We start from the raw sequence: 26814 nt of genomic DNA, 5'->3' as shown, positions 1-26814 counted from the left end.
CTGTCTCTCGCTAGCAAAGTTGACCAAGACAACAAAGTAAAGCTAGTTTTCGGCTACAAGCTCAACACGGAACCCGGCGTATTAGCCAGAGGTCCCTTTACTACGGTTCGGAGCCACAGACCTGTTTTATATACGCGTGGAATAGTTTTCTATACAAGATCGCTGCAAAAAGTGCAGCCTTACCTAATGTCCACTCTACTGTTACTCATTTATATTAAGATTTAAATATCTAGTTGGTATTGGTATGGCGAGTAACCTTCAGTAATAGTAATAAATCACACAGCAATAGTACATTCATGTATTTAGGTCATTAATATACTGCAACAACATGGGAATAGAGCAGCTGCGAGAGAATTCAACATTAATGAATCAATGGTACGGAAATAGACAAGGCAAGAAGAATGAGTTGAGTAAAGTTTGAGTTATCTGACTGTTTTGTTTCCCTTAATGCGCCTTATAATCCGGTGCGCCTCATGGTCTGAAAAATATGGTAATTTTTAAGGTTGCAGCAGCGTGGCGTTCAGAGTTCAGCTGTTTAAGGGTCAACATCAGGTTGTAGCGTGTAACGGATAGTAAACATTAACATCATCTAACACTTAGCAGGTATTTTGTTTGACTCTGGGAATTTTGTGATGTCATTATCTCTTTTCCTTTCATGAATGATGCTTCAATGTATCCTCTGCTAAATGAGGTAAGTAAGGAAGCATTGAAGCTCCTTTCCTTTGTGTTTAGAGAGTTCATCCATCTCTGATGATGGCTCCACTTCTGTTGCCTTCCTGAGGAAATCTGCCTGTTTGACTGCAGTGTGAATTAAAATTTCATTGGCAGAGCTTCCATCTTTTGTTTCGTTATTAACCTTCAGACACTGTGTCTGCAGAAAAGCTTGATTATAGCCATCTGCGGGGAACATTCACGTAGGTGCAGAGACTGCAATTTTCTTGTCCAATTTCATTTTTGTTTCTGGTGATGCAAACATTATATGAGTAGAATGTACTTTTTTGTTCAAAACGTTACTTTAACCACCTAAGACCCGAACTCTTCCATGACATGCATTTTTAATTTCTCTTTATATTTGGGTATATTGGGGCCTGATGAATGTAAAAACAAAGATTTTTTTTTTTTTACCTTATTTTTGTTTTTAAGAAAAATAAGAGCCACATATGAGGATATTCGTTTCAAATTTTAATAGAACAGTGGCAGTATAATGTCCTCGTAAGTGGATATCAGGCCCATGTAGAGCAAAATTGAGTATTTTAGTCTAAATAACCCAAAATGTGATGTATACATATGTGGATGCCAGGTCCTAGGAGGTTAATAACAAAAAAAAAAATGGCTGAACTTTACAATTTCCCCAAATAAAACGTCCAAATTTGAGGTTTTTCACCCTGTAAAGCCTGAACAGTTAAATAGATGCCAAAAAAAACCTGTTTGTTGAACCTTTTACTAGGAAAAAAAAGGAAAATAAATATCATTTTGCAGCTACAAATTTTAATTTCAATGAATAATTTTTGCTATTTGTGCAGATGGTTTCTTAAAAGTTTTATTTGGGTTTTTCACAGAACTTCAGATACGATACACATTACAGGATTAAATATGTATTATTTGTAAGCTTCGTAAGTACAGTAGAAATTTCCAGGAAAAAAAAAGCAGTTTTAACCTCTGCTAAAAATTGACACCAACTCAGTTTTCTGTTTACTGCAGAGCTAAAATGTGTTAACCAGTCCAAAAAATGTCATGTGGGTATCTTCTGCACTAATAAAGCTATAAATACTCACAAATGCTGAATAAAATCTTTAATAACGTTAAGATTTTTACCAAAATATGTACTTCAGGTGGGATTGATCTATGTGTTGATCCCTTTGTTGAAGAACACCATTATTGATCACAGAAGACTCAAGTGATGAGGGTTGTTGCTGTTATACTCGTGCTGATTTTATTCCCTTGTCTTTCTCTCTGTCAGCTCTCCGGTCATCATCACCCTGGACAGCGACAGCACCCACGACGACGCCAACAACAAAAATAGCGGCAGTATCAGCAGCAGCCCGCTCAGCAGCCAGCAGACTGTCGACTTCTCAGACCTTCCTCCGCTTCCATTGGTGCATTCGGCCAGTGTGGGCGGCGTTTTGGACGCTGAAATCGGAGAGCTTCCCGTTGACATTCTGGACCGAGGATACGATGGGTCGGACACAGAGCTGGCAGGCCGTTCCAAGGCAGCTAGACTGATCGCCATTGACAACAGTGATCACGAGGTGGACGTGGAGAACCTGGATGTTGATGTAGAAGGACCAATCAAAGCGACAGATCCAAAGACACCCAAAGCCGACAGTCACAGAAACATGGGCTCTGTGAGCGTGGGCTCTCGACCAAAGGGAGACCAGGATGCTGCCCGCGTAATGACGGATCTTCATAAAAGACATACTGAAGCTTCAACCTCTGACAGCCACCTCTTGGCCTCCATCCTAAGTGACCTGGACAGGATCGCTGCACCTAAACGTGAAGCCCCGTTGGACATTGACGCCAGCTGCTCCCCAGACTCCAAAAAAAGGCGCGACCGAGATCCGTGTGGCGTTAGTCAGGCTCATCAACAGCAGGACAGCTGGAAATCCACTGGAAATCAGGACACTTCGTCCATAAACTCGCCATCTCCACTCAAGCAATGGAAGGAGGGGAGGGATGCCCCTCCGCTCCTCAGACAGGCCAGCCCGGTTCGGTCATACAACAGGAACACGCCGCCACCACTAAAACACAAAGATGCTGGGAGTCCACGCCGCTCCCCTATCTTTAACAAAGACCTCCACTCAGATCACACCTCTGCCGGGCCAATTCTGCATAGTTTAAATCCCACCGACTCCTGTTCGCCCGCGAAGCTGCCCGACGACAGCGAGTCCATCCCGCCCATTTCTACACTGAAGAGACATCTGACCAGCACGTTCGCACTGAGCAGCAAGCCGGCCAACATGAGCAGCGTTTCAGCTGCTCTCTCTAAAGTCCGAGCACTGACCACTGACTTTGATCACTCCGGTCACAAACCTCCTGTCGCTCCCTCTTCCTCTTCTTTTGCGTGTGATTCGACTCCCACGGCTTCTCGTTATTACTCCTTAAACTCCTCAGCTTTACATTCCACCAGGGAGAGCACGATGGGAATATCTTCCATCCTCTCACCCGTCGACTTAAATCCTGTGAATTCTTCATCTGACATTGATTTCCACTCAGCTGCTGGCTGGTCCAAAGAGAAGCCAGCTCCTGCTCACTCTACCTCCGCCAGCTGCAGGAATAAGACTCACAACTCCTTCTGGGCATCACCCGTTGACTTTTATCGATTCAGCAGTGCTGCTGGAAGGCCCCCGGCACGTAGCGGCATGTACTCAGGAGTCAACTCTCACGACACATCACTTCCTGTTTCTGTTAGTGATTCCAGGACTCAGAATGATGTCTCACCCCCTAACTCCTCCTGTTCCAGTAATCTGACTCTAATTGGCTTGACAACAGCTGCCACGCCGTCCACCATGAACCTGCTTCCTGTTGACTTCCACTCCTCCAGTCCGGCCTCGGGAGGACGGACAGGCGAGGAGACGGTGTCGGTGGTGAACTGCGAGGGAAAGCCAGTCTCCGTGGGTCTTGTTGCACCTGCTAACTTGCATTCGTCTTGTTTGATTGACGGACACTTGAACCACACAGCCTTCTCCTCCTCCTCTACTCCCTCTGAACACAGCATTACATTCAACGCCTCGCACAGAAAGTCCGAACTCGGCATGGACCCGAATCTCTTCCGGCCCCCCAACCACATTGATCCTGATTCAAAACATAACTTCCCCCCTGACTCTGAGCCTCCACCACCAAAATACGCTCAGAGGGACTTTGAGCCCCACACGGACAATCACATCATCTCGGAGTATAACTCCACTTCTACCACTGACACCCATCCATACGAACGCTCCGCCACATAGGGCACGATTAAACGAGAGATTTAAATGTTCGGAATAAATGTCAGGGACGAACAGTTGCATTATACTTTTGGCATCATTTTTCATGAACCATTTATAAACTTGTGTTTATTTAGAATTTAACTCGAGTACAAACACATTCCTAGTGACCTATTTTCAAAATAAACTTGTTTTCTGAGGCAGCACCAATAAACTGATTGTTTAGACATGAGCACTGTCATGTACTTTTGTATTACTTTTATTATTTTAATCGTTGAGGCAAGCGGGTGAAACCCCCTCCAAACCTCGCTATCAATTGGTTGGGTTTTTTTTTCCATGTTCAAACTGCTTAAGAAAAAAAAAAAGTGTAAGGATGAGTCCAGAGTGAAGCGCTCTCAATCACATGTAGTCCACAAAACTGGTAGCTCTAGTCTAAAAGTAAAAGACAAGGTGTAAAACTGAACAAAACTGGCCTTTTCAGGGGATTGATGACTGAATTTGGTAATGACACTCGGACACATGCTTGTGTAAGTGAGTGGATGTTTGTGCGTTTACATGTTCTGTGTGCAAAAAAAAAAATCTGAATAAAAGTTTGGTTTAAAAATGCTTTCTTTTTTTACTCAAATGTATGAGCAATGTTGGCAGTGGCTTGTAAAACTGATGGAGAAAGTAATGACTCATTAAAGCTTTCTGAATCATCATATATTTGAATGGAATTTGGATTTATATACTGGGGTACATTGCTTAAAATACGTGGCATTAGCTTATCGTGGTAACCGATCTTTTCTCTTTTCTGTTTTCAAACCGGTTACACTGGTGTGTTCCTGCATTGTCTGACAATGAAAAGTAAAAGAAACACAGACCTCCAAATCATTAACTTGCCCACTCCAGCTCCTCTCCCACAGGGGATTTGTAGAAAAGGGCGGCTGCATTTATTTTCACATTAAACATAAAGTACGAACTTACATGGAACAAATTTGACTAAAAATTAAAAAAAAATAACAACACGAAATCTGACATGCCTGACAATGAAAGGTAACAAAGACATGCAAGTCATTAACTTGCCCACTCCAGCTCCTTCAACCAAATGAAAACAGTAGGGAAGACAGTTAGCTCAACCCTCCACAGCTCCCAAGCTAGCAAAAAGTAGTTTTTTGGGGTGTTTGGGTCTGGCCCAGTCTAGTAGCAAAATGTGTGTGTGTGGGGGGAGAGTCACAAATAGCCGCCTGTGCATTTGTGTTCACGGATATGAATCATCGAGTTTTGGTTTGTTGGTTTTTTTTTTTGCTTTTTATACCAGTCAACAGACTGTAGTTTCAACAGGAAGTGCACATCTGGTCTAAAGGTGCATCATCATATCATGAAGGCAAAGAAGTGGTAGTCAAAGGAGCTTGCAAAGAAAAGTGTCTGGACTTCTTTAAGTTGCTTGAAGACGTTTCACCTCTCATCCGAGAAGCTTCTTCAGTTCTAAGGTCAAATGGTGGAGAGTCCCAGATTTAAACCTAGTGGGAGTTTCCCCCAAAGAGGGACAAAAGGACCCCTGATGATCCTGTAATCGCCTGAGCCAAGGTGTGAAACTGGGTGTGGGTCCCAATCAGCCAGAGTTTCGGGTGAGCTCATTGTAAAACCTGGCCCCACCTTATCATGCAAATTCCTGAGGTCAGATTACCCAGGATGTGAGTGGGCGTTAAGGCGTCTGGGGAGGGAACTCAAAACTGGATTATAGATGGCAGAGAGTTGGTGTCGTAAACCACTGCCTCTGTTCAAAGATGGTCGCTCACAGTGGACATAAATGGTTTCTTTCACTCCTCTTTCAAACCATCTGTCCTCTCTGTCCAAAATGTGAACATTGGCATCCTCGAAAGAGTGACCTTTGTCCTTAAGATGCAGATGGACAGCTGAGTCTTGTCCCGTGGAGGTGGCTCTTCTATGTTGTGCCATCCGCTTGTGAAGTGGCTGTTTGGTCTCTGCAATGTAGAGGTCTGGGCATTCCTCGCTGCACTGTAAAGCATACACCACATTGTTGAGTGTGTTTTGGCGTTTTGTCTTTCGGGTGAACCAGTTTTTGTCTGAGCGTGTTGCTGGGTCTGAAATGCACCGGGATGTCGTGCTTGGAGAAAACTCTCCTGAGTTTTTCTGATACACCGGCTACATAGGGGATGACAATGTTGTTGCGTCGACTCCCCACCATTTGACCTTAGAACTGAAGAAGCTTCTCGGATGAGAGGTGAAACGTCTTCAAGCAACTTAAAGAAGTCCAGACGCTTTTCTTTGCAAGCTCCTTTGACTACAATGACCTGGATGACCGAGAACCTTCACAGACACATAGAATGGTAATTGTGCTACTTCAGGCCAAACCATGGGATTTTTTTTGTAACTTAAACGTTATTTGTAATGTGTAAACATAACCAGGTAATATATTCTGAAATTACAAAGCATTGAGGAATCATATTTGTGTCCTCTGGTTTCTGTGAAAGGTGGCCCAGTGAATTTGCTAAGCCCATATATATATATATACACACACATATATATATACACACACGCACACACACACACACACACACACACACACATATATATATATATATATATATATATATGAAAAATAATATAAAATGAGTACTTACAGACATATACACAAAGTACGTTTAGTGCGTTATTAACAAATTTATCAATACTGGAAAAACGTATCTGAAGCTGTGTGATTGTTATGATTAACAGGTGGGAGGCCTCTCCAGATCTGAGTAAATTTTAATTATTTTATACAAAGGTGACATTAAAAAATCAGTAAAACAGAATAGGTGGCAACAACATAAAATGAATAAAATCAAAAAGGAAAGGAAAATAAAAATGAGTCACCAGACTGAGCCAGGAAATCAGAGTGAAGGACAATTAAACCAACAATGTGGAAAACAGGAGAATAAAAACACATAAAACGTTTCCTTTTTAGATCTCATTTATTCCTTAATTTTTCAATTAATTATTTTTCAGAGTAGTAGCTCTTGGAAAACATAAAAACAAAGAAATATAAGACAAAAACAGAGTTTGTCAACTAGCTTGCAAGTCAATATTTGGTATGACCACCTTTATTCTTCAACACAGCCAGAACTCACTTAGCAAATCTTTCTTGTAATTCCTTTAAGTAGTCTGCGGGACTAGTTCTCCAGGCTTCTTGAAGGACATTCAAAGCTCTACATTAGATGTTGTCTTTTGTCAGGTTCTCTGTCAGGATGAGCCCACACTTCATCAGTAATGTCTGGGCTTCAGAAAATCCATGACTGATAGTGGTCCACTGTGTGTTTTTGTATCATGGTGGGCTTTTACTGCACTCGCAGTGTGTTTGGGATCATTGTCATACTGAAAATCTCCCATCGTCTCCCGAGCTTCTCTTGTGATTGCCTCAGGGTGTTCTCCTTGTTGGACATCAGCTAGGAGGCTCCCAGAAGGGCATCCTAGCCAGCTTGCTCCTTTTGATGTAGAGCAGCAGCAGTTCTCTGAGCTATTCTCACTCTAAGACTGAGCCCAGAAACTCATCATAGGAACATTTCCCCACTTAAATCCATGATTCCAAACTTTTCAGTTAAAAATAATAATTTATTTGACATGAAAATAACCACATGCAGATACAGGTAGTACCTCGGCCTGCAGTCTAAGGGGATAAGTTGACTCAACAGTGACAGAACCTCCAGATTCCTTTACTGTGAAGGACTAGTGGATCAGTTCCCCCACAGTTCATCGCCCGTCTCATCAAATCATTTAATAAAGTTAGAAAAAATAACGTTTTTCTGTGATTTACATTTTTACAAGAAAAAAAGAGTAACAGAAAAGTCAGTGCAGTTTATGTTTCTCACCACCAGATGGAGCCAGAAGAGTAGTTTCCCCCCCTCCCCCCTTTTTTCCTCTTCCTCATCATGTCATCACTTTCTCACCACATCCTCATCTTTCACTTTCTCCTTCTTCCTCCCAATTTCCGTGTCCTCCTCTTCACTGGCCCTTAGAAGAGAGCAAGAACACTAAGTGGGATAATGAGCCCAGAGAGAGACCGAGCCAGCGACAGAGGTTCTCCCACACTAATTAAAGCCACTGAGGTCCCACTAAATGGCTGTTAAATACACACAGTTACACACTGTGATGGATCAATGCCAACTCCTTGCCACAGTCGAAAAAAGTGAGGAGTGTAAAGGAGAAAAGAGGACATGATGAGCTGTACAAAAACACCTAAAGAAAAAGCTGAGTACACAAGTGGAAAACAGCATCTTTTCCAGCATTCATGTCCAGACTGGAAAACGTGCTGTGAAAGATTTTAAATGAACCTCAGGCAGTATAGACAGCAGCATAACGCTGCATTTACATTTTTTAAATTTCAAAATAAAACTGCTTGTTGAAAACCCATAAAACTACTCTTCAGAAGTGAATTTCATGTCTTTGCACAGCATAAATATGAAGTACAATTTCACAGTTTGTAAAGTCTTGTTTTAAAAGATACTGTGCAAAAGTCTTGAGCCACCCCTAGTTTCTTTACATGTTTCTTTTTGTTTAAAGTCGTCTTGAGCAGTTGTTCTCCAGGCTTTCTGAAGGTCTTCCAAAGGTCTGTCCCTTGGCTGCTTTTTCACTCATTCTCAGTCCAGTCCTTGTACACAACCACTTTCAAAAGAATGTTTTTAGTTTGATAAGCCACTAACCTATGAATCATACAAGCGTAAAGAGGGATGAACCGGTGTTGTGTCTGCACATAGGTGGCACTATGATAAAGATAAACACATGAAAATAGTCGCCCCCCCCCCCCCCCCCCCCCCCATTTTATTTTATGCCCAAAGACACTTTATTTTGGTAAGGACACTATTAATGTCAATTTCCTGTTATGTAAGGTGCGCCAGCAGAGGGCGCTCCGTGTCGTACGCTTCGGTAGCTGAGCTGACACTACGCTAGAAGAAGTGTGAGTGAGTAGTGAAGAGGCAGCGTATGGCCCGCGTGCCGAATTAACTGATTAATCTGCCATTTCTCTGTTTTCTACAGGTAAGCTGGGTGGCATATTTTATAAAAGTGACAGACAGCGGTGGCGATTGATGATAAATGTCTTGTAGTTTGCAATGTTTAGCTAAAGAACTAATTTCCAAGTTTCCAGTTGTTAGCCTGTGCTAATCCAGTTGTTAGACTGGACCGAAAGTCTGTGCTTTTCATACAGGTATTTTTGGGTTAAAGCCACACTTAATATGTTTTACACAATAAGAGAAAACTGCTGTATGTTCAGTTAATCAAGGGTGAATGCTATAGAAATATGTTAAATACACGTTAAAATACATGTTATGTATTTTTGTGATTTAGGCAGTTCACAAAAGTGGTGCGTGTAACTGACACTATAAGTTTAGGGAAACTAATGTCATCTGCACTAGAAGTAGTGTAACTCAGTAGTGTGAAGAGGCAGTGTACGGCCCGTACGCTGAAAGAACTGATTAATCTGCCATTTCTCTGTTTTTCTCCAGTTTTCAGTGAATAAATATGTTGCATGGGAGATAAGTTGGCCCATCATTTCAGCAGTTTAATACATAACATAAAACTTAACCAAAAAAATGCCACAATAAACACATAATTTGTTCCTATTTCTTGAAGAATCCATGAAGAATGCCAACACGCATAAAAATAGTATTTTGCACCACCAAAGTGATTCCCAAAGAGCTGTTAGCTGCAAACCTGGAATATCTTGGCATTGTGTCCAGTGTGTCCTTTAAAGAAATTTAGGAAAAAAGAAAAGTGGTGGATAAAAAAAAAGAGGTTGTAGGCCTAAAAACAAAAAAAAGTCTGCAGTTTTTTCCTGAGTACAGGGAAAAAACAACCCTCCCCCACACAAAAAAAAATAAACCTGACTCAGTACCTGAGAGATGCCACTGGCCAGTGTAGGTGCCAGAGTATATGAACTGGCCAGGTAACCAACTTTTGACAGGGTACCATTTGGTTTAAGTCACTTTTCTTTTTCATTAAAAAAAACAAAGTCCTATGCATATTTACAAACATACATAATACACTCAGAGAAATATATCCACAGTTAAAGAAGTGCAAAAAGATTTATCTTCAGTTGCAGAGGCAAAGCAGAACTGGATCAGTGAATGCACCACACACTAGGACACCACATTTCCATTTGTCTTGCAGTTTTTTAGTAGCGTCATCCTTTAAAACTAGTCGCACAAGCTGATGAATGACCTCTCTTTAGTTTCAAAGAGACATGAGGGTTTTTATTTTCAAAGTCTGTCCTGCGCTGGCCCACCTCTTCAGGGTCCTCCTCAGTCATGCTGGTTATCATGACTGCTGCAGAAGCAATAAGCAATGTGAACCGAATAGTTAAATTGTGTTTCAATGCAAATGTGTGTTTTCACTACCAAATGGTATTAATTAGTGTTGTTAGTTGAAATTTATTAGTAGAATTCACCTGAGGAGGCAAGGTGACTTTACTGGGCCCATAGATGGCACTGCAGGTGACCTGTTCACCGAACCTTCACCAGAAATGGTCTCAGTGGAAGGAACCGCTGTCGAGAAGTTATTTCTAAGGAAGAGAAACAGGGAGAGAAGGCTGAGGTATGTAATGTATGTTACCCAAGGGCCGGACTGAAAATGACTGGTAACAGGTCTTACAGGAGGGAATTTGACATTTCTGGTTTACAGTGGTCCCTCGCTATAACGCCGTTCACCTTTCGTGAGATCTCGCTGTTTCTCCTGTACACTACAGAATGCGTTCAGCTTGTCAAATTTACCTAAATCTTCGATCGCTAGCAGTGTGACTTTGAAGTGCTGTACTGTGTGTTTGTAAGTTTTCTCCCCAACAAACACAACAATGTCGATGAAATGTTTTGCACCGTCAAAGGCACCTGCGGGTGTCTTTGGTTTCATTCTATAATACTGGACTTATTTTTATTTTTCTACAAGGTTTGAACTTTGAGAGTGTTTAAACAAGAGAGAAAAGTGTGAAAATGTTCATGCCTGTCTGAGAAAAGTGTGTAAAGCGTGTAGTGAGGGGTTTGAGAGTCTTCAAACATCTATAATAACTGTAAAAAATAAAGTTGGCTACTTCGCAGATTTCACCTGTCGCGGGTTATTTTTAGAACGCAAGTCCCGCGATAAACAAGGGACCACCATGTATCGTTGCTATATTTTATGGAGTACATGGTTTGAGTCGGCATATTAATCAGTAGTGTTGGGGATTGTTCCACATTGATAAAATAATGAATGCAAAAACATAAAGTGAGATTTTGATCCACCATGCAATGTTTGGAAAGCATCTGATTGGTTTAATTTTGCAGCATGACACGCTGCCAATGCAGCAAAAGCATACCTGGATGGAAAAAAAAAAACAGACAGTGGGACACTATCAGTCATTGAATAGGAGTTACGGTTGGATTCAGGTCAGCTAGTTCAGTAGCTTTATTTTCTTTCTCTGAAACCACTTGAGAGTTTCCTTTCTGTTTTTGGGATCATCATCTTGCTGAAATGTCCACCCTCATTTCTTCATGGCCCTGGTTGTTCATCGTCCTGTATTCTCCCAGTATTTCACAGGCTTGTCTAAATGTTCTTCAGTAAACTTTAAATGTGCTTTTTCAGGCTTTTTTTGTTTGTTTGTTTTTTGATTTGATTTGATTTGATATACCTTTATTAGTTCCACAAGGGGAAATTTCATAAGGCTGCCAACCTATTGCACGCAATGGCGGTGCCATCTTACCCTCCAACCATACATACATTACACAAAACATCACATGGGGAAGACAGGTCAGAGAGGTATAACAATGGAAAAATGCACCACATGAGGAAAGATAAGGAGAAAAAATAACTCCCCCCAGACTGAGCTCCAACAGGGAGATTTTTTTGGAGTCTTGCGTGGTGAGCGTCATTATTACCTCATTATTACACATAATTTATGTACATCTATGTTCTACTTCTTTCTGTGTGCAGATGGAATGGGTTGTAGCTGACTTTGGTGAGAATTTCATGTCAATAGCAACTTTAGAAATATATTTTCTTCAATACTTTTTTAACCTGCTGTAATTCCTAATTTCCTATCAGCAAATAAAGAAGCGAAGAGTGGATCAAGACTTTTTGTACAATAGTGCAGTTATTATTATGATTTTTGTTTGGATTTGGTCATTTTCAACATACCATGTCTTTTGCACCTCAACCCTGTGCAGAATTTTATTCACGTCAGAGTTTTAAAGACTTTGTTTTTTGTTTTTTGCATAAGCACAAAGTGGTTCTTAAAGCTCTAGATGTGCCTTTAGATTTGTCATCTCTTTTTGTGTAATGGCGTTCCTTTTGCATGCTGTTTGTTTGTTTAGATTTCTGACAGATTTAAGGAAAGCTGCTTTATTCGCAGATTTGCAACAGACTGTAATAAACATCAATCATTCATGTCACAGCTGTTTATCACGAGATTAATGGGCTGAAAACTCTGCTGAGAGAAAAGTGCCCTCCTCTATCACTCAACCCGTCTCTATCTGTCAGGCCACGCCCACATTCTAGAACACTGGTGGTGGGCCATTGTTAGCGCTGTTGCTAGGCAACACGGAACACTGTCGTCAGGGACAACCAGCCTTTCAGTCTTTCTCTCTTTTTCTGATAGCAACACCATTACTGAGATGAGAAGCCCACGCGCACACATAGACACTCTTAGACACACACTCAGCTTCCATCTTGTGGCAGCAGTACACTGGCAGAGAATTTCACACAAACACAAGAAAACATATTGTTCATTTTCATGCCTGCCTGCTCTCACTCTCCCCCTCCCCTCCAGCTCTCTCACTCTCCCTCTCACACACATCATTACTAACAATACTGTATGATGCAATCACCTGACATCCACTGCGTGTCTGTCACACACTCGCAGCTAATCTTTGAAATGCTTTATTATAATTCAGCACATGAGGAGGTCACAGAGACAGAATACATGAGGAGGAGGACACACATACAAAACAAACGCCCCCTTCCTCCCTCAAACCTCCCCTCAACACCTTCGACACCTCAGCCAACCTGAGAAAAAGGGGTTGTTTGATTCTGACAATGAGGCAACTGAACATTTTCCTCCAAAAATAAATTAGACAGGCTTACGTCAAAATAAAAGTAATCTGTATTTCCAACACGTCGGCAGGTGCAGAAACTTCAACACACTGATGGTAGTAACTGAAACCAGCCACAAACAAACTAATAGGAATCATTCAGTGGGAAACCTGAATCTTTGTACAAATTTAACACCAAATCATCCAGTAATTATCAAGACATTTTCTTTGAAGTTGAAATTCTGACCTACTAGTGGTGCAGTCTGTTATGGACGTGAACGTCCAAATAAAACATTTAAAATATTTTACTGCCAGTTTCTATTACAAGAATCTGTCGCCAGATTTGTCAGGTACAGATTTGTCAACACGTCAGAGCAAGCAATCATGATGGCATCACACTCATATATTTATGGAATGATAGGCGGATGCATTGTGCAGAAAGCTACATGGCTATATGCTGATGATGTCAGATTATTTGCAACAAATTAACACGTGCTTTTTGAAATAATTAAAAATTAATAAATATTTTCTTTATTAAATCTGAATTTTTGGGCTTGCTGTCTGTGGAACAAAAGGATCAGGTTGTGGTTACTATTTTTTGTCTTGTGTTATTTCTTCTTTCTTGTCAAAATTCAACAAATATAGTGTTAGAAAATATAGTTCAGTATTTGTGTTTCACCTAAAGACCACTTTGTTGAAGTACTGATCAGCTACACAGGACCATAGTATAAAACACGGATGTATTTTCAGGTTGGAAAAACGAAGCCAATGCCCAACTACCTAAACACTGCAATTTATCTGAAAGCCACTAGATGGTGGTAGCTAGGGTTGCAGAAAGACTTACGGTCCCGTTGAAGTTTCTTATGTGATGTTATGCACACTTTGCTCGAGAGTTGTCTGCAGTGTTGGATGTGATACAACCAATTTTGCTGTATTGGTAGCTAAGGAAATTTGTTTTTCCCAACTAGTTGGTAGTGGTTCCTCAATGTTTCTGCTGCACACTGGGTGTAATCTGTTGCAAAAAAAAAGGTCCACCACCAAAAACCTTCTGATGTTAAATTTGGTTGCTACCAAATTCCACAGTTGACTAAAGTTTTTCATGTTTGTTTGCAAATACTTGCTAACTGCTAGGCTGCTAGGGTAGTAAAACTTGAAAAAGTTTGAAGCAAACCAGAAAGGGAGAATGTTTGCCTCTAAAGTAAAAGTTCGGTTTCATGAAGGCAAATAGTATCCAGTTCCAGTTTGCATCCTTCTTTTCAGTTTAACTGTAGCTCGGACGGTAACTGACTACTGTTTGTAGACAAGTCTGTCACATTCATCCAAATTATGACCACTGCAATCTGCCAGTTACCAAAGCAATCACAAGGAAGTTTTCGCTAACCATCAGGTTGCCAACAGGTCACTGAACCATTTGTAGACAAGCGTGACTGGGGATTTAGAAATAGTTTTCCCAGGATTTCAAAAACCAGTGGATGACATTACAGTATCCACATCCACCTTTTTATAGTGTCTGGCTGGAATCACATTTATGTATTTCAGGGGTTAATGTTCTCCTTTCTTGTTTACAAATCACTTATCTACTGAGTAGATAAATGATAAAGTAATAAGAGTGTGTTATAATGAAAATCTTCTAAACGTTATGTGATCCAACCCAGAAAACATGTGAAATGGCTAACATTCTTGACTGTTTCCAGATACACCATATGGACAAAAGTGCTGGGCCACACTTCCTAATCAGTAAATTCAGGTTTTTTCAGTTCCATTGCCACAGGTGTATAAAATCAAGCACTTAGCCATGCAGTGTCCCTCTACAAACATTTTAAACATTACAAAGAGTAGGCCTCTAGCATCAGCAAAGTACAGCACCAGAAGCTTCATGGCATGGGTTTCCATGGTCGAGCAGCTCCTAACGTGTGGTTGGCCCAGTACTTTCATCCATATAGCATATCAAAGGTCTGCTGATGGCAGATTGCTCAACATTCGTGAAGATAATATTTCAAAATAAGACTTTAAGAAGGCTATGGATTCTGCCGTCCAATCATTTTATAAGACAAATTATTGTTAACAGTAATAAAGGCTTTTGTGCACAAAGTCTCATAGGGCATGTTATCAATGGCCTACAGACGTGTTGGAAATCACATTATTTTTTTCTGTGTGTGTGGAATGTTCTGATTTGATCTTTTAGTTCAGTTCAGTTCCTTTTAGTCCCAGAGTTACACTCAGAACCTCAGAGCTCTCCAGATGATCCAAAGGTGAGTCCCTGTGCCACAAATAAACTGCAGGTGAGTTCTTCTGTTCTGGATCCTACTGGTCACCATGTGTGGTACAATATGCCCAGATACAAGTACAGGGAAACTGGTTCTGAACTCTCTTGGAGGTCCTGGCAGGGGTCTCATAGATATGAACTTTAGAGATCTGAATATTCAGGACTGGAGGTGTAACTTGAGAGCAGATTTTCTGATCCATACTTCTCTAAAAATGCATCTTACCATTTTAAGCTTTTAGTGAAGACAGGAATTTCAAACCTTCAACTGCCACCTTTTAATCAAATGTAAAAAGAAATGCAACAAAGTGAGTTTTGTGTTCAGTCTACTGTAGTTCATATAAACCAGAAGTGTGACTGCACCCTGAGAACTTTCCATTAAATCTAGACAAATAAAATAAATTCAGACATTTCACGACTCATTTAGACAGCAGAGTACACTTGCAAATACAAAATCTAAACACCAGATTCCACAAGAGGCAGATCAGCTCCGGACCATCTAGAGAGTTAAGAAGCAGATCATGCCGTACCAACATGAACAGAGCCCAATAAGAATCAATCAAGGTGCCTTTAATGTTCTTGAGGAGGAGGTAGACAGAAGAGACAGATAACAGTGATGTGGTAGTCCTACTGTGGTGAAGTTGTAGTCCTTAATAACAGTCCTGAATCACGTCCTGCTGAGGTCAGTTTGTATCCTCTCTGTGGTGATTTTTTTTCCCTTTGAGGTTAACGTGTCATCCGGTTTTGGTCAGACTGTAATTGTTTCTGTGGTTAAGTCCTGATTCTTCCTGGTTTGGCTACAATGGGGTTTGTGGTTTGCTAGGAGGAGGAAGAAGAAGAGGAAGCAGGTGACAGTTTTATCACAGATTGTGAAGGCTGTACACAAACATACATAATCTGTGCCATGATCACAAACTATATACCATATATACGGCTTCTGTTCACATTATCGGACATCTCAAGACAGCAAGACTACAGCTGACCAAAATTATACTTTATGTACTAAAATCAAAAAGTGCAACTGTGAGAGAGCAGAATGTGGAAGAATTGAAGCTCAAAGGTCAGATCAGGAGTTCTACTACCATGCTAGTTGATATTATGGCAAAAAGTGTGTTGTGCACCCTGAGTTCACTCTCCGGTGTCAGGCTGCCAATGCAGAGTTCTGCTCCAACATCCCGAGGCAGGGTCCTGAGGGGTTAGAGGATGACGTCCACTATGCAACCTAAGCCATGTTGGGCTGCACATGAATTTGAACACCTTTAAAGGAAGAGTAGCCAATTTAATCAGGTATAGTTATTTTTTCTATTTACTTCAAACTTTCAGACAATCAGCTTTTCACTGGTAATGTCTTGGATGTTTATGTGAACACCGCTTACATACCTTAAACATATGTTATTCATAAAAGAAATCCATATTAAGGAGTTTGGACCTTGACCCAGAACAAGAACAGTCTTCTATAAAAGCACGTCAGCACGATGCTTCAGTGGTAAGCCCTGTTGCATGTTCTCCCCATGTTTGAACAGCTTTTCTCTGAGAACTATGGTTTTGTCATAATTGCCATAACTGAAAACCAGGCTAGACTTATGCTCCCTGTTTAGGATAAGGACACTCTCACAAAATCCAGGAAGCCAGAAAGAGATGTTTCATCTCAATTGTTTTACTTCCTGGTAATATAAGTGTTATGGAAAAAGAAAAAAAAAGTTGCTACATTGCACAGTACACAAAGCATTCTTGCAATAATGTTACTATTAACATAATACTTTTTCTCTTAGCAAAATATGTTTGTCAGCAAGATTGCTGAATTTCATGAAATCTGTTTACTGGTTTACATTTGGTACTAAAGTTTGTATAATTTCTTATATTTACTGAAGTTTATTATTTCCAGATAGCTCTTTCCTGTGGGTGGTCAGTCAGAGGTGAGGTAATGTTAGCTACATGATTTTCCTACTGTCAGGGGGATTACAGTGAGAGTAATCCATTGTCATTAGTTTAACAGGACCAAACTGGCATATATTGTTATTTCAGAATGATGTCTATAAGTAACAACAGGAAATCCTAGGCTACAAACTGGGCTTTTCTTCTTCTGGGAGAGACTACCTTCCTTTGGTGTGGACTTTGGGCTTTGTGACTTGATGGACCTTTACAGAAAAGCTACATAACACATTAGAGGAAATAGATAAAACGGTCACAATGTTGGCACTTAAAATGATTTCTATGTAATTAATACATGTTTATGTGAATGAGATTGTCAAGACTGTTCTGGAACTTACAAAAACACTGCTTTGATTGCCTTTTTCCATCCTTTTTTTTCTTCTTTTATTTTCAGACATTTTTAAATCAAGGCTACATGAAGTACACCAGGCTAAGGTAAACTTCATGTTGAGGTCCATACTGGGATCTGAAATGGATAATCTACCTTATTGATAACACCACCCGCTTTTGGCAGAGCAATCACGTGACCAGAACATCTGGCCAAAACATCTGGTCAAGCTTACAAAGAAGCCCAACTTCCCAAATCTAACATTTACTGTTGAAAGCAGGTACAGAACACTCTCTCTGCTGTTGGCTTATTGATCTTTGATGTCATGCCTCTATTTTCTGTTTTTCGGGGTCAGGTTGCATTGATAGCAAACTATGCAGGGTATTATTCTCCCAATGTCTGCAACATTTTTCAGTTACCCGTGGGAGTTCCCAGTTTTCTCTTGGCTGAAATGGGATCTACAATCTGCATGGCTCCTTCAAGCTTGGATTGTACTGGAACCTTCCAAAGGACAGTACTCAGAGGGAATCTCTAATTAGATGCTCAAACCGCCACAGCTGGCTGCTTTTGATGCAAAAGAGCAGCATCCGAGATCCTTACCCTACCTATAAGGCTGAGACCCGATGAAAGAAAGTCTAAAAATCAGTCCATAAAAAGTGGATTAGATCTGACACAAAGAACTGCTAAAAGTAGAGGTACAGGGCAATACTCTTGCATTTTCACTAGTAGATGTCAGATTTCATATGCCCTCAAAGATGTAGTTTTGATACAATTTCATGTAATTTTAAGAACAGCCTAGCTACAGACATAGTGGCAGCTTTGTTCCAGCACCAGTCTTTGAATTGATTGCAACTCTATGAGTAAGCCGTAAGAGAACCATTAATGTTTCGATATTCATCCAGTCAAGCTTGCAATGGAACAACCTGAGCTTTTCGAAATTTTTATGTAATAGATTAGAGCTACAGAATTTATAGATTATTTTTATGTGGCTACTTAGCGGCCTATCCTTTCAATAGTCAAGGCCTGAACTGTTTGTTAAGAAAAGCAAACAGGAGAAGTGATAGACAATTTAGAGGTCTGGAACAAGTTTGTTTAGCCAGTACAAATACAGACTAGTATCTGTTCTAGCCAGTTAGCTTGCTACGGTCTGGACATTCTGTGTGCGCCTTTTTAAGAATTGATTTATAAATTTACCTTTACACAATCTTGGGAAAAACATGCAATTATGGCATCACCACATCAATTGGCCAAGTCCGGTTGCCTGTGACCAAACTGCCCCCTCTTCCTCTCCTTCTGTTTAGCTACTCCCTGTTCCAGCTGAGGTGGGATTTATAGTCTCAAACTGTCATCCATACAGTATGAAATTGTAATCCTGTCGCAGAGAATCAATTTCAGTTCCAGAGGTTGTAGTCCTTTTGCTGATTTTGCAGTCCGTGTGATGGTGACTTCCTGCTAGGCCTCCAGATTTTGGTTCTGTTGGCGGAGAGAAGGCTAGAAGAACCAACGAAATGCCTCACTGGCTGGGACAGAGGGAGGCCGCTAAGAATAGGAGACAAAATTTGGCGTGAGACAGAAGAAAACTGACAGTAAAATCAAAATGACAAATTAAATACACACCTAAATGTCTGTTTTCTACTATTTCTTTCCTGAATCTTAGTCTTTTACCTTTGACTTTTTTTCAGTTAAATTGTAAATATTTGATCACATCAGCATCAGCGCTGGCTCGCAGTTTCTGCTGTGTTTCTTGAACCGTTTGTGTGGGTAAACACATCCGCAGTGATGCAGGCTGTAGAACAAAGTCGGTCTGCTGCGACTATACTCTGCCTTCCTCTGAAAAGCTGCCAGCAGAACTTCATAGAGTCAATATAGATTTCCTGTCTTGTCACCTTGTGATAATGTTTAATTTCATTATAATTTGGGGTTTGGGATATAAATTAACTTTGAAAAATTAACAGCAGATCTCTTTGACTGTGTGGATACACAAACTATCACTGGTTTAGTTTAATACTGAGATAATCTTAAAAAAGAGGGTTTGTCAAAAGTAGAGCCAGCAGTCACAAAGTAAAGTATTCATCTGTAAAGGGAAAGCATGTAAAAACAAGTTCTTTAATATAAATTAAAAGGTGACCCCAATAATGAAGCAGTCCCCAGCATTTTTGGGGGTGTGGCCTCTTTGAGAGATGGTTGGCAACACAGGTTCAGCTCTGCTACATTTGGACTGTTTGATCTCTTTGAGCCTTTTGGAGGATTTTATTGCAATTATCTGATGATTAATATAGTCGTAATAGACTAATATATTTCAATGCAACTTTTCCTGTTGCTTTCGATCTTTTAATAAGATAGTAAGATAATACGTTTCTTTTATGGTCCATGAAATAGTCTTTATACACCCCTGTACAGCTGCAATTCTGTATGGTGAGTGGTCTGTGGTTTTCAGTAGGGATACATTGTAGATTGACAGAGCCATATGTGACAATTTCGCTATTTTTAACCAACTATGACACATGTACTCTTCTTCTGTGCGAAACTGAAAAATATGTTTAAGAAAAAAACCTGAAAGACAAAAATGTTACTTCTCAGAATATACTACCACTTCATTTCCTTTATGGTGGTTTCCATCATATTCAACAAAATATGAGCTCAGTATTAAACTGGCTAAGTTTCATGTGACTATAATAAAATGCTTTCCCTTCATATGCTCTGGGTAAAAGAAGGCGTAGAAAAGTGCAGAACCAGTCAAAATGTGGGAGGTTTTTGTAAGATGTTTAAGATGTTGTGCAGTCTCACTTAAAGCATAATTTTTCAATCTGTATAATTGTTACATTGCTGTGTTTTTCTTTTTTAATCTGCGATGGGGTTTTTTCATAGTTCTCCCATTCCTGGTGAACTCCTGTTGCTCCTGTCCTATTCTGACCTACTTGTCAACCAATTAGCATTTGGCAGATGCAAATGTCATATGGTAGCAATCTGTAGTTAGGACTTTGGAGGCCAGGATGGGAGCACGTCTGCGGTGGAAAACCCTTCTCTGCTCACTCCGTGAATAGAAAAATGTTTGAAGTGAAACCGAGTGTGAAAAACAATGAAAAGTTTCCACCGCTGCCATGATCTCTCTTTGTATTTTATAACTTCACTCTTCTCTTTGGCTGGCTAACGGACCAACAACAAAACAAGCAAGAATGGCCCACAGACCAGTTGTACCACTTATTAGTACACTGGCGCCACTGCAGGTAGAAAGGGCCATCCTTAGACTCGAACCATAAATTCTGCGTAATGAGCGACATGTGGTCACCCTACCTGCTAAGAGTTGACCATCGAAGAAGTCAGTGCTTCAGCTTTGGTCAGTGACACTCACTAATTAGCACAGTTAACTGATAACTCAATTACATCATCTCATCCAAATATGGTCACTTCTCGCTCCACAACCGCCAACATGACGATGGACATGAAGTTGAAATTAAGGCTTCAAAACTGGACTTTTTAAAAGTGACGACGCCTACATATGCGGGGTATAATATCCTTGCATATGTTGCATCGAGTGCACTGAAATCAGCTTTGATTGGTTTTGAAATCACTTTGAAGTTAGTGGCCAGTTTGCTCTGGGCTCTGACAGGTTATCCTGCTGCAGAGAAAGGTGGAGAAAACTACCCAGGGTGCTTTGTTGTTCATCTCACAGAGTAAACTTGGTGCCAGGCTGAGAGTTTGTCAGGTCGACATCAAACAGAGCGGAAAGAATGAGGCAAGAGTGTGAAACCACCTGCTGACACACACACACACACAGAGAGAGTTGCCCTCACAAACATTCACATACTTTGTAACACACACACACACACATGCCGCTGTCACTTGCCGTTAGCCTCCACAGGTCCAATTAGCGTGTAATTGAGGAAGATTATGGCTGCTAATTCACTCTCTTCCCATCACACACACACACACTCAGTGTTTCAGCGCGTGTCCTCACAGCACATGTGTGCAGATGAGGGAATAATTAGTGATAGTTTGTAGCGATTCCCACAGGAAGTGCGTGTGTGTGTGTGTGTGTGTTTGAGAGAGATATATAGAGTCATCAGTGAGGTCGAATGCTGGTGTCAAAGAATTATTGATCGCCACTAATTCTTATTGCGCTCACACACTCTTATACACACGCACGCACACAGCAGTGGTAGATCACATAAATATTCGCCGTTCCCTCCCTCTCGCCCGGCCGCTTTATCACCGTGAATCAGTGTTGGTGTGTGTGTGTGTGTCTGCTGGCGGCTTGCCAGACCTCAGCAGGGACCGAGCTCTCGCTTTTCACCACCCACCATCTGCACAGCACTCACACACACACACACTCAGCAGGGTGAGCGATGCCTTCCAGCTCGAGCATCACTGCCAGTGATCTGGGTTAAGTGAGCCAGGACACACACACACACACACCGAGACACACACGCACACCGAGATGCACACATACACACAGACAGAGATGCGCACACACAGAAGAAAGAGAAGATGAGACATACATTTGCTAACGTCCAGCCAATGCTGTGCGTGTGCACGTGTGTATGCGTGCGTGTGCGTGCATGAACTCACCTCCAGCACCCCCCCTCCTCCCCCTGGCTTCTTCTTCAGCTCCTCACACTTCCTGAACTTGCAGATCTGGTGACCCGTCTTCCTGTTGCGGCACGATGAGCAGACGCCACAGTTGATGAGCCGTCTGCACGGCCCGCACACGCCACACCGCTTCCTCTTTCTTTTAGCCACCGTCCCGGATGACGAAGATGATGATGACGACAGGGAAACGGCCGCCGCTGTCACGCCTGATGATGGGGGCGAGGAGGAGGAGGGGCAGGGGGAGGAGTTGGCATGCTGCTGGCAGTCTGTTAGCGCCCGCTGGCCGCCTGTCATCTGAAAGGCGCTGCTAGCGTCTGAGATCCCGCCCCCTGCTGACCCCATCGCCATAACAATGACCCCGGGAGGCAGTCCCAGCCCCCCCAGGAAGCTGCCACCCATAACCCCTCCTCCGTTGCAGCTGCCACCCTCTGATAGGCCTATCATGTCCGCGTGGGTGTGTCCCTGCTTGTTCATGACGCCACAGTCTGTTCCGCCACTGTATCCAGGAAGGAAGTTCCCGTTGCTTGATGCCATGGCGTGATGGTGTGCCGTTCCCTGTGAAACAGGAAGTGAGGCAGTGTGTCCGTGTTTCTCAGCCCCTCCACCGTCACTGCTCCCACCACCTCCTCCCCCTCCCGACCCACTGCTGCTGCTCTGGTGCATGCTGGTACTATGGGGGTGCGAGGAGGTCATGTGACCCGGCGTCGCAGAGGGGTGATGATGATGGTGGGGGTGGTGTGTCGGCGTGGCCGCCACGGGTTTAGGTCGGCCCCAGAACATTGCCGCCGGGTGGTTCATGTTCATGTTCATGTTGTCGTGGCAACCCCAGGGCGTCGTCGCCATAGCCCCAAGCCTGGCAGCGGTGGGAGGAAAGATGGGGGCGGCCGCGGCCAAGCGGGCGGCCAGTTTGGCTGACTGAGGGAAGTTTGTAACGTTCATGTTCATGTTGACGTTGGTCTTGTAGAAACTGGCAATGGAGGAGCGGTAACGATCCATCTCTGTAGTGTAGTCCAGCATGGGAGCCAGGCCCGACACCTGCAGGACACCAATCCTGTTATCAATACCAGCCATGATCAATTTAAAAAAGCACACGGATAAAGTGGCTTTACAGGGAGGTTGGTGGGCAGAGCTGTCTTCATGGAGCAAAATACAAAGGACAGAGCGGTTCACCTGTTAATGGAGCCTCAAATATCAGCAAACACCAAGGCGACAGAGTCGATACTATGCCTAATGACGACTGCTAAAAGCTGGCTACACACCAACAAGTCCACCTCTGAATTGCCCAACAAAACCAAAATGAAGGTGTTGGAGTGGCCTAGCAAAAGTCTAGATTGCTGTGGCATGACCTTAAACAGGCTGCTCATGCTTGAAAACATTCCAGTGTGGCTGAATTAAAACAATGCTGCAGAGTAAAAGTGGGCCAAAATTCCTCCACCATGACACGAAAGACTCATTGGCATTGCAATCGTTGGTGCCAAGGGCGGAACAACCAAGCACTGTTTAGAGCAGGGGTCCCCAATCCCAGTCCACGAGGGCCGGTGTCCCTACAGGTTTTAGATATGTCCTTGTTCCATCACAGCTGATTTAAATGGATAAATTACCTTCTCAACATGTCTTGAAGTTCTCCAGAGGCCTGGTAATGAACTAATCATGTGATTCAGGTGCGTTGACCCAGGGTGATAACTAAAACCTGCAGGGACACCGGCCCTCGCGGACTTGTATTGGGGACCCCTGGTTTAGAGAACAATTACTTTTCACAAAGGACCTAGTGGGTTTGGATAGCTTTTTTCCTTAATAAATGAAACCATCATTTAAAAACTGTGTTTTGTATTTACTCAGGCTATCTTTGTCTAATATTGACATTAAATCTAAACGATTTACCGAATTTCCCGGAGGTATTAATAAAGTTTTATCTAATCGAATCTAAAAAAAAAAATCCAAGACAAATATGCAAATTGCTACAAAATCTGGAAGGGAGCAAGTACTGTTGCACAGATCTGTTCCACGTTTTCCTTCCTTCACAGCTCACAAAGAAATAACCGCTGTATTCACCAGTGCAGTTTTATTCATCTCTATTATTTGCCTACAAACATTCGTTCATAAGAGCCAATCTAAGAACTACTTTATTCCAAAGTACAACTCTTAATGAACAGTACCACATTCTGTCTTTGTAGTAAATCCATTTTTGCCTAGACTTCGTCTGTCGTCTCACTGCAGGAAACATCTATTTTGCAGTTGGTCTGACCACACCGTCGCTGTATTCTCTGGAGCAGAGTGACAAGAAGGAAACTGAAAAGTAAAAGTTCTGTAAATGTGAGCATTAATTAAGCTGGCAGTCCCCCCCTAGCTGTGAAAATGTGGGGGTCATTTTCACAGCTAATGGATCAATCCTTAAAAGGCTTGTTTCGTTCTTTGAAAGTAACGCAGTGGATTGGACTAATGAGAAAGCGTATTGACCGAACAATCGACCAGCTGACCCTGAGATCGGTGCCTTCGCAGCAGAGCAGCGGTGGGTTCTGTAATTGATGCCTACCTGGATGATCTAATTGAGTTTTTGGCAATGACCCGAGGCCAGTTTCAACAGGAACCTTCTAAATTTAATTTGATTTAACCTTCGCTTCACCCGCTGCTTCTCCAGCCCTGCACTGGGAGACCAACATGGATGCAAAAGTTTACACGTCAACTCACCTGTCCCTGTCCGCCGTAGCCATGGTGATTCGGGTGATGGTGCGAGGGGGCCGAGCTTCTCTGGAGCATCGAGGAGAGGTCACTGTCCACACACACGCCACTCGTCATGCCCGACATGACCTCACGCACACATATACATACAAGCGCACACACACACTCACTCACACACACTCAGGTGGGCTTTGTTGCACAGGAAGCTAGTTAGTTCTGTGTGGTCGCCACGTTTTGCTCTGAAAGTAAAAAGAAAAGGCAGGTGAAGGCACTGCATTCAATAAAGAAAACCCTCACTCTCGTGGATCATCTTTTTCAGGCTCAGCAACAAGATTTTCTGTGGTTTTAGTCCCACAAATGATCTACAGAGAGTATTTTAATGGAGCTGATTGATTGGTCAGTTAAGTCGGCAGGCCATTACCCTCAGTTATTCACGTCTAATCTGAAAGTAAACCCAGAAAGTAAAGCTGTCAGAGGACATGAAAGATCGACTATCCTGTGACAGCAAGCAAGGGGAAATCCCTTAAGCCTGCATTCCCTCTGAGGTTCAGCAGGGGGCGACTGCTCATAGCTGCAAAAAGAAGTCTAACTGTGTAGAAGTCTGATTCTAACTCGATGTCTGACCTCGGCTAATGCTTTCCTAATGAATTTAGGAAATTTTAGGAAATTTAGTCGAGAATAAGCTCTCCTCAAATCATCGCATCAACAGCTCACTTGGTTTCAAAAACCATGATGGCAGCGCACAAAACGCTCCAACAAACTACCTGGTGACATCACGGTGGCTACGTCTTATCTTTTATATGGAGATGGCGATGACACAAGGCTGCAAACAAAAGAGGAAACAAAGAACAAGCTGCCATCTTCTTCGTCTTCCTTTGTGGAATTCCCTTTTCCTCAGGTGATGACGTGCCCCTGAGCAGGCAAGCGCCGAATCCCCACCAGGGACACCACATCTGACATCGAGTGAACCGAGGCCGCTATTTGTAGCTCGTCAGCGTCGGTTTCAAGGCCAGGTCGTGACCCCAGTGCTTCCACGGAGGGCACTCAATAGGCAAAAAAGTTCACGTAAGGCAGATCTCAGGTCCAAGCAGAGGCCTCGAAATATCAGAAAGGGTGGAATAATCTGATTATAAGTGACCTCTGACCTCTCGGTGTGCACACGCACAAACTCACACACACACAAATGGTTAAGTCCAACTGTAAAGGAGTCATTGTCGTTTGTGAGCGTGTGCAGAATAAACGGGCTGCAAATGTGTGAGCTTGAAAATGTGTGTGCGTGGAGAAAGAAAGAGACTGAAATTGTGTCCCTGTGTGTGTGTGTGCATGTCTATGTGAAAAGAATTGAATGTGCGCAGCCTCAAATGTGTGTGTGCGTCCGTGCGCTCTGCTCTGCGTGCGTGTGCGCAGCCAGTGTGTGCGTCAAGCCTGTGTGTGTGTGTCTCCCCCCCCTTCCTCACCACCACCACTCTCCCACTCCCCCGAGGCGTAACTAATTACCCTGTCTGGTCAACCGGGCTGGCGCGAGCTCCGACAGAAGGTCATGGTGGCCACCGGCCGCGAGGGGGGAAAACGGCTCTCCCACGCGACACATTAACACCTCCCCTCCTTCCTCCCCCCCCCCCCTCCCCCCGGCACAGCACGAGAAAGGAAAAGGAAGGAGGGAAGGGAGGGGAAGAAGGAGGAGAGGGAGGGGGGAGGGTGAGTGTTGGGGGGGAGGGGGGGTCAATCAAAAAAAAAAAAAAAAAATAGCCAGACTCGATAACGAGCGGTAAATACCGTGAACACAGCATGCAGTCCGACAGAGAGAGGAGGAGTAAACGAGAAGATGGACGGCGCTTGCTGCTGCTGCTACTTACCGGGCCCGCGAGGAGGAGGAGGTGGTGGAGGAAGAGGGTGATGAGAAGAAGAGGAGGAAGGAGGAGAAGAGGAAGAAGACCGTCTGGGAATTAGCCCGCCACGGATCATGGCTGGCGGGAAGGAGACAGAGAGAGAGAGGAAAGGAGAGGAGAGGAGGGGTAGGGGGGAGAAAGGAGCACCGGGAGGGATTTGTCGGTCTGTTGGTAC

General features: G+C 42.7%; 2 protein-coding genes across 5 annotated transcripts in view; one reads left to right on the top strand and one right to left on the bottom strand.

Moving 5' to 3' along the window:
• The window catches only part of LOC146523180 (uncharacterized), a 14808-nt gene extending 10492 nt beyond the window's left edge, over positions 1-4316 (top strand). For both annotated transcript variants that reach the window (XM_085144695.1, XM_085144705.1), the window contains exon 4: positions 1961-4316. In XM_085144695.1, the coding sequence (XP_085000821.1) occupies positions 1961-3947 (1987 nt within the window). In that variant the 3' untranslated portion in view covers positions 3948-4316. The remainder of the gene's footprint in view (positions 1-1960) is intronic.
• LOC146523179 (uncharacterized) lies at positions 4203-26814 on the bottom strand. Of its 3 annotated transcripts, XR_014871446.1 has the most exons (5): positions 26607-26814; positions 24760-24989; positions 22051-23106; positions 18676-19020; positions 4203-16040 (listed from the first exon to the last, which is right to left on the bottom strand). XR_014871446.1 is itself a non-coding variant. In XM_085145235.1 (4 exons), exons 2-4 carry the CDS (start codon positions 24874-24876, stop codon positions 18973-18975), a joined length of 1221 nt encoding a protein of 406 aa, XP_085001361.1. In that variant the 5' UTR covers positions 24877-24989; positions 26607-26814; the 3' UTR covers positions 4203-18972. The 3 variants fall into 3 exon arrangements, 2 of the variants coding, with proteins under 2 accessions (XP_085001361.1, XP_085001370.1); XM_085145235.1 differs by having other exon boundaries at positions 4203-19020; XM_085145244.1 differs by lacking the exon at positions 26607-26814 and adding an exon at positions 26248-26455 and having other exon boundaries at positions 4203-19020.

The sequence above is a fragment of the Neolamprologus multifasciatus genome, chromosome 3, assembly GCF_963576455.1.
Source record: "Neolamprologus multifasciatus chromosome 3, fNeoMul1.2, whole genome shotgun sequence".
NCBI lineage: Eukaryota > Metazoa > Chordata > Actinopteri > Cichliformes > Cichlidae > Neolamprologus > Neolamprologus multifasciatus.
This window is presented reverse-complemented; position numbering and strand designations above follow the sequence as displayed.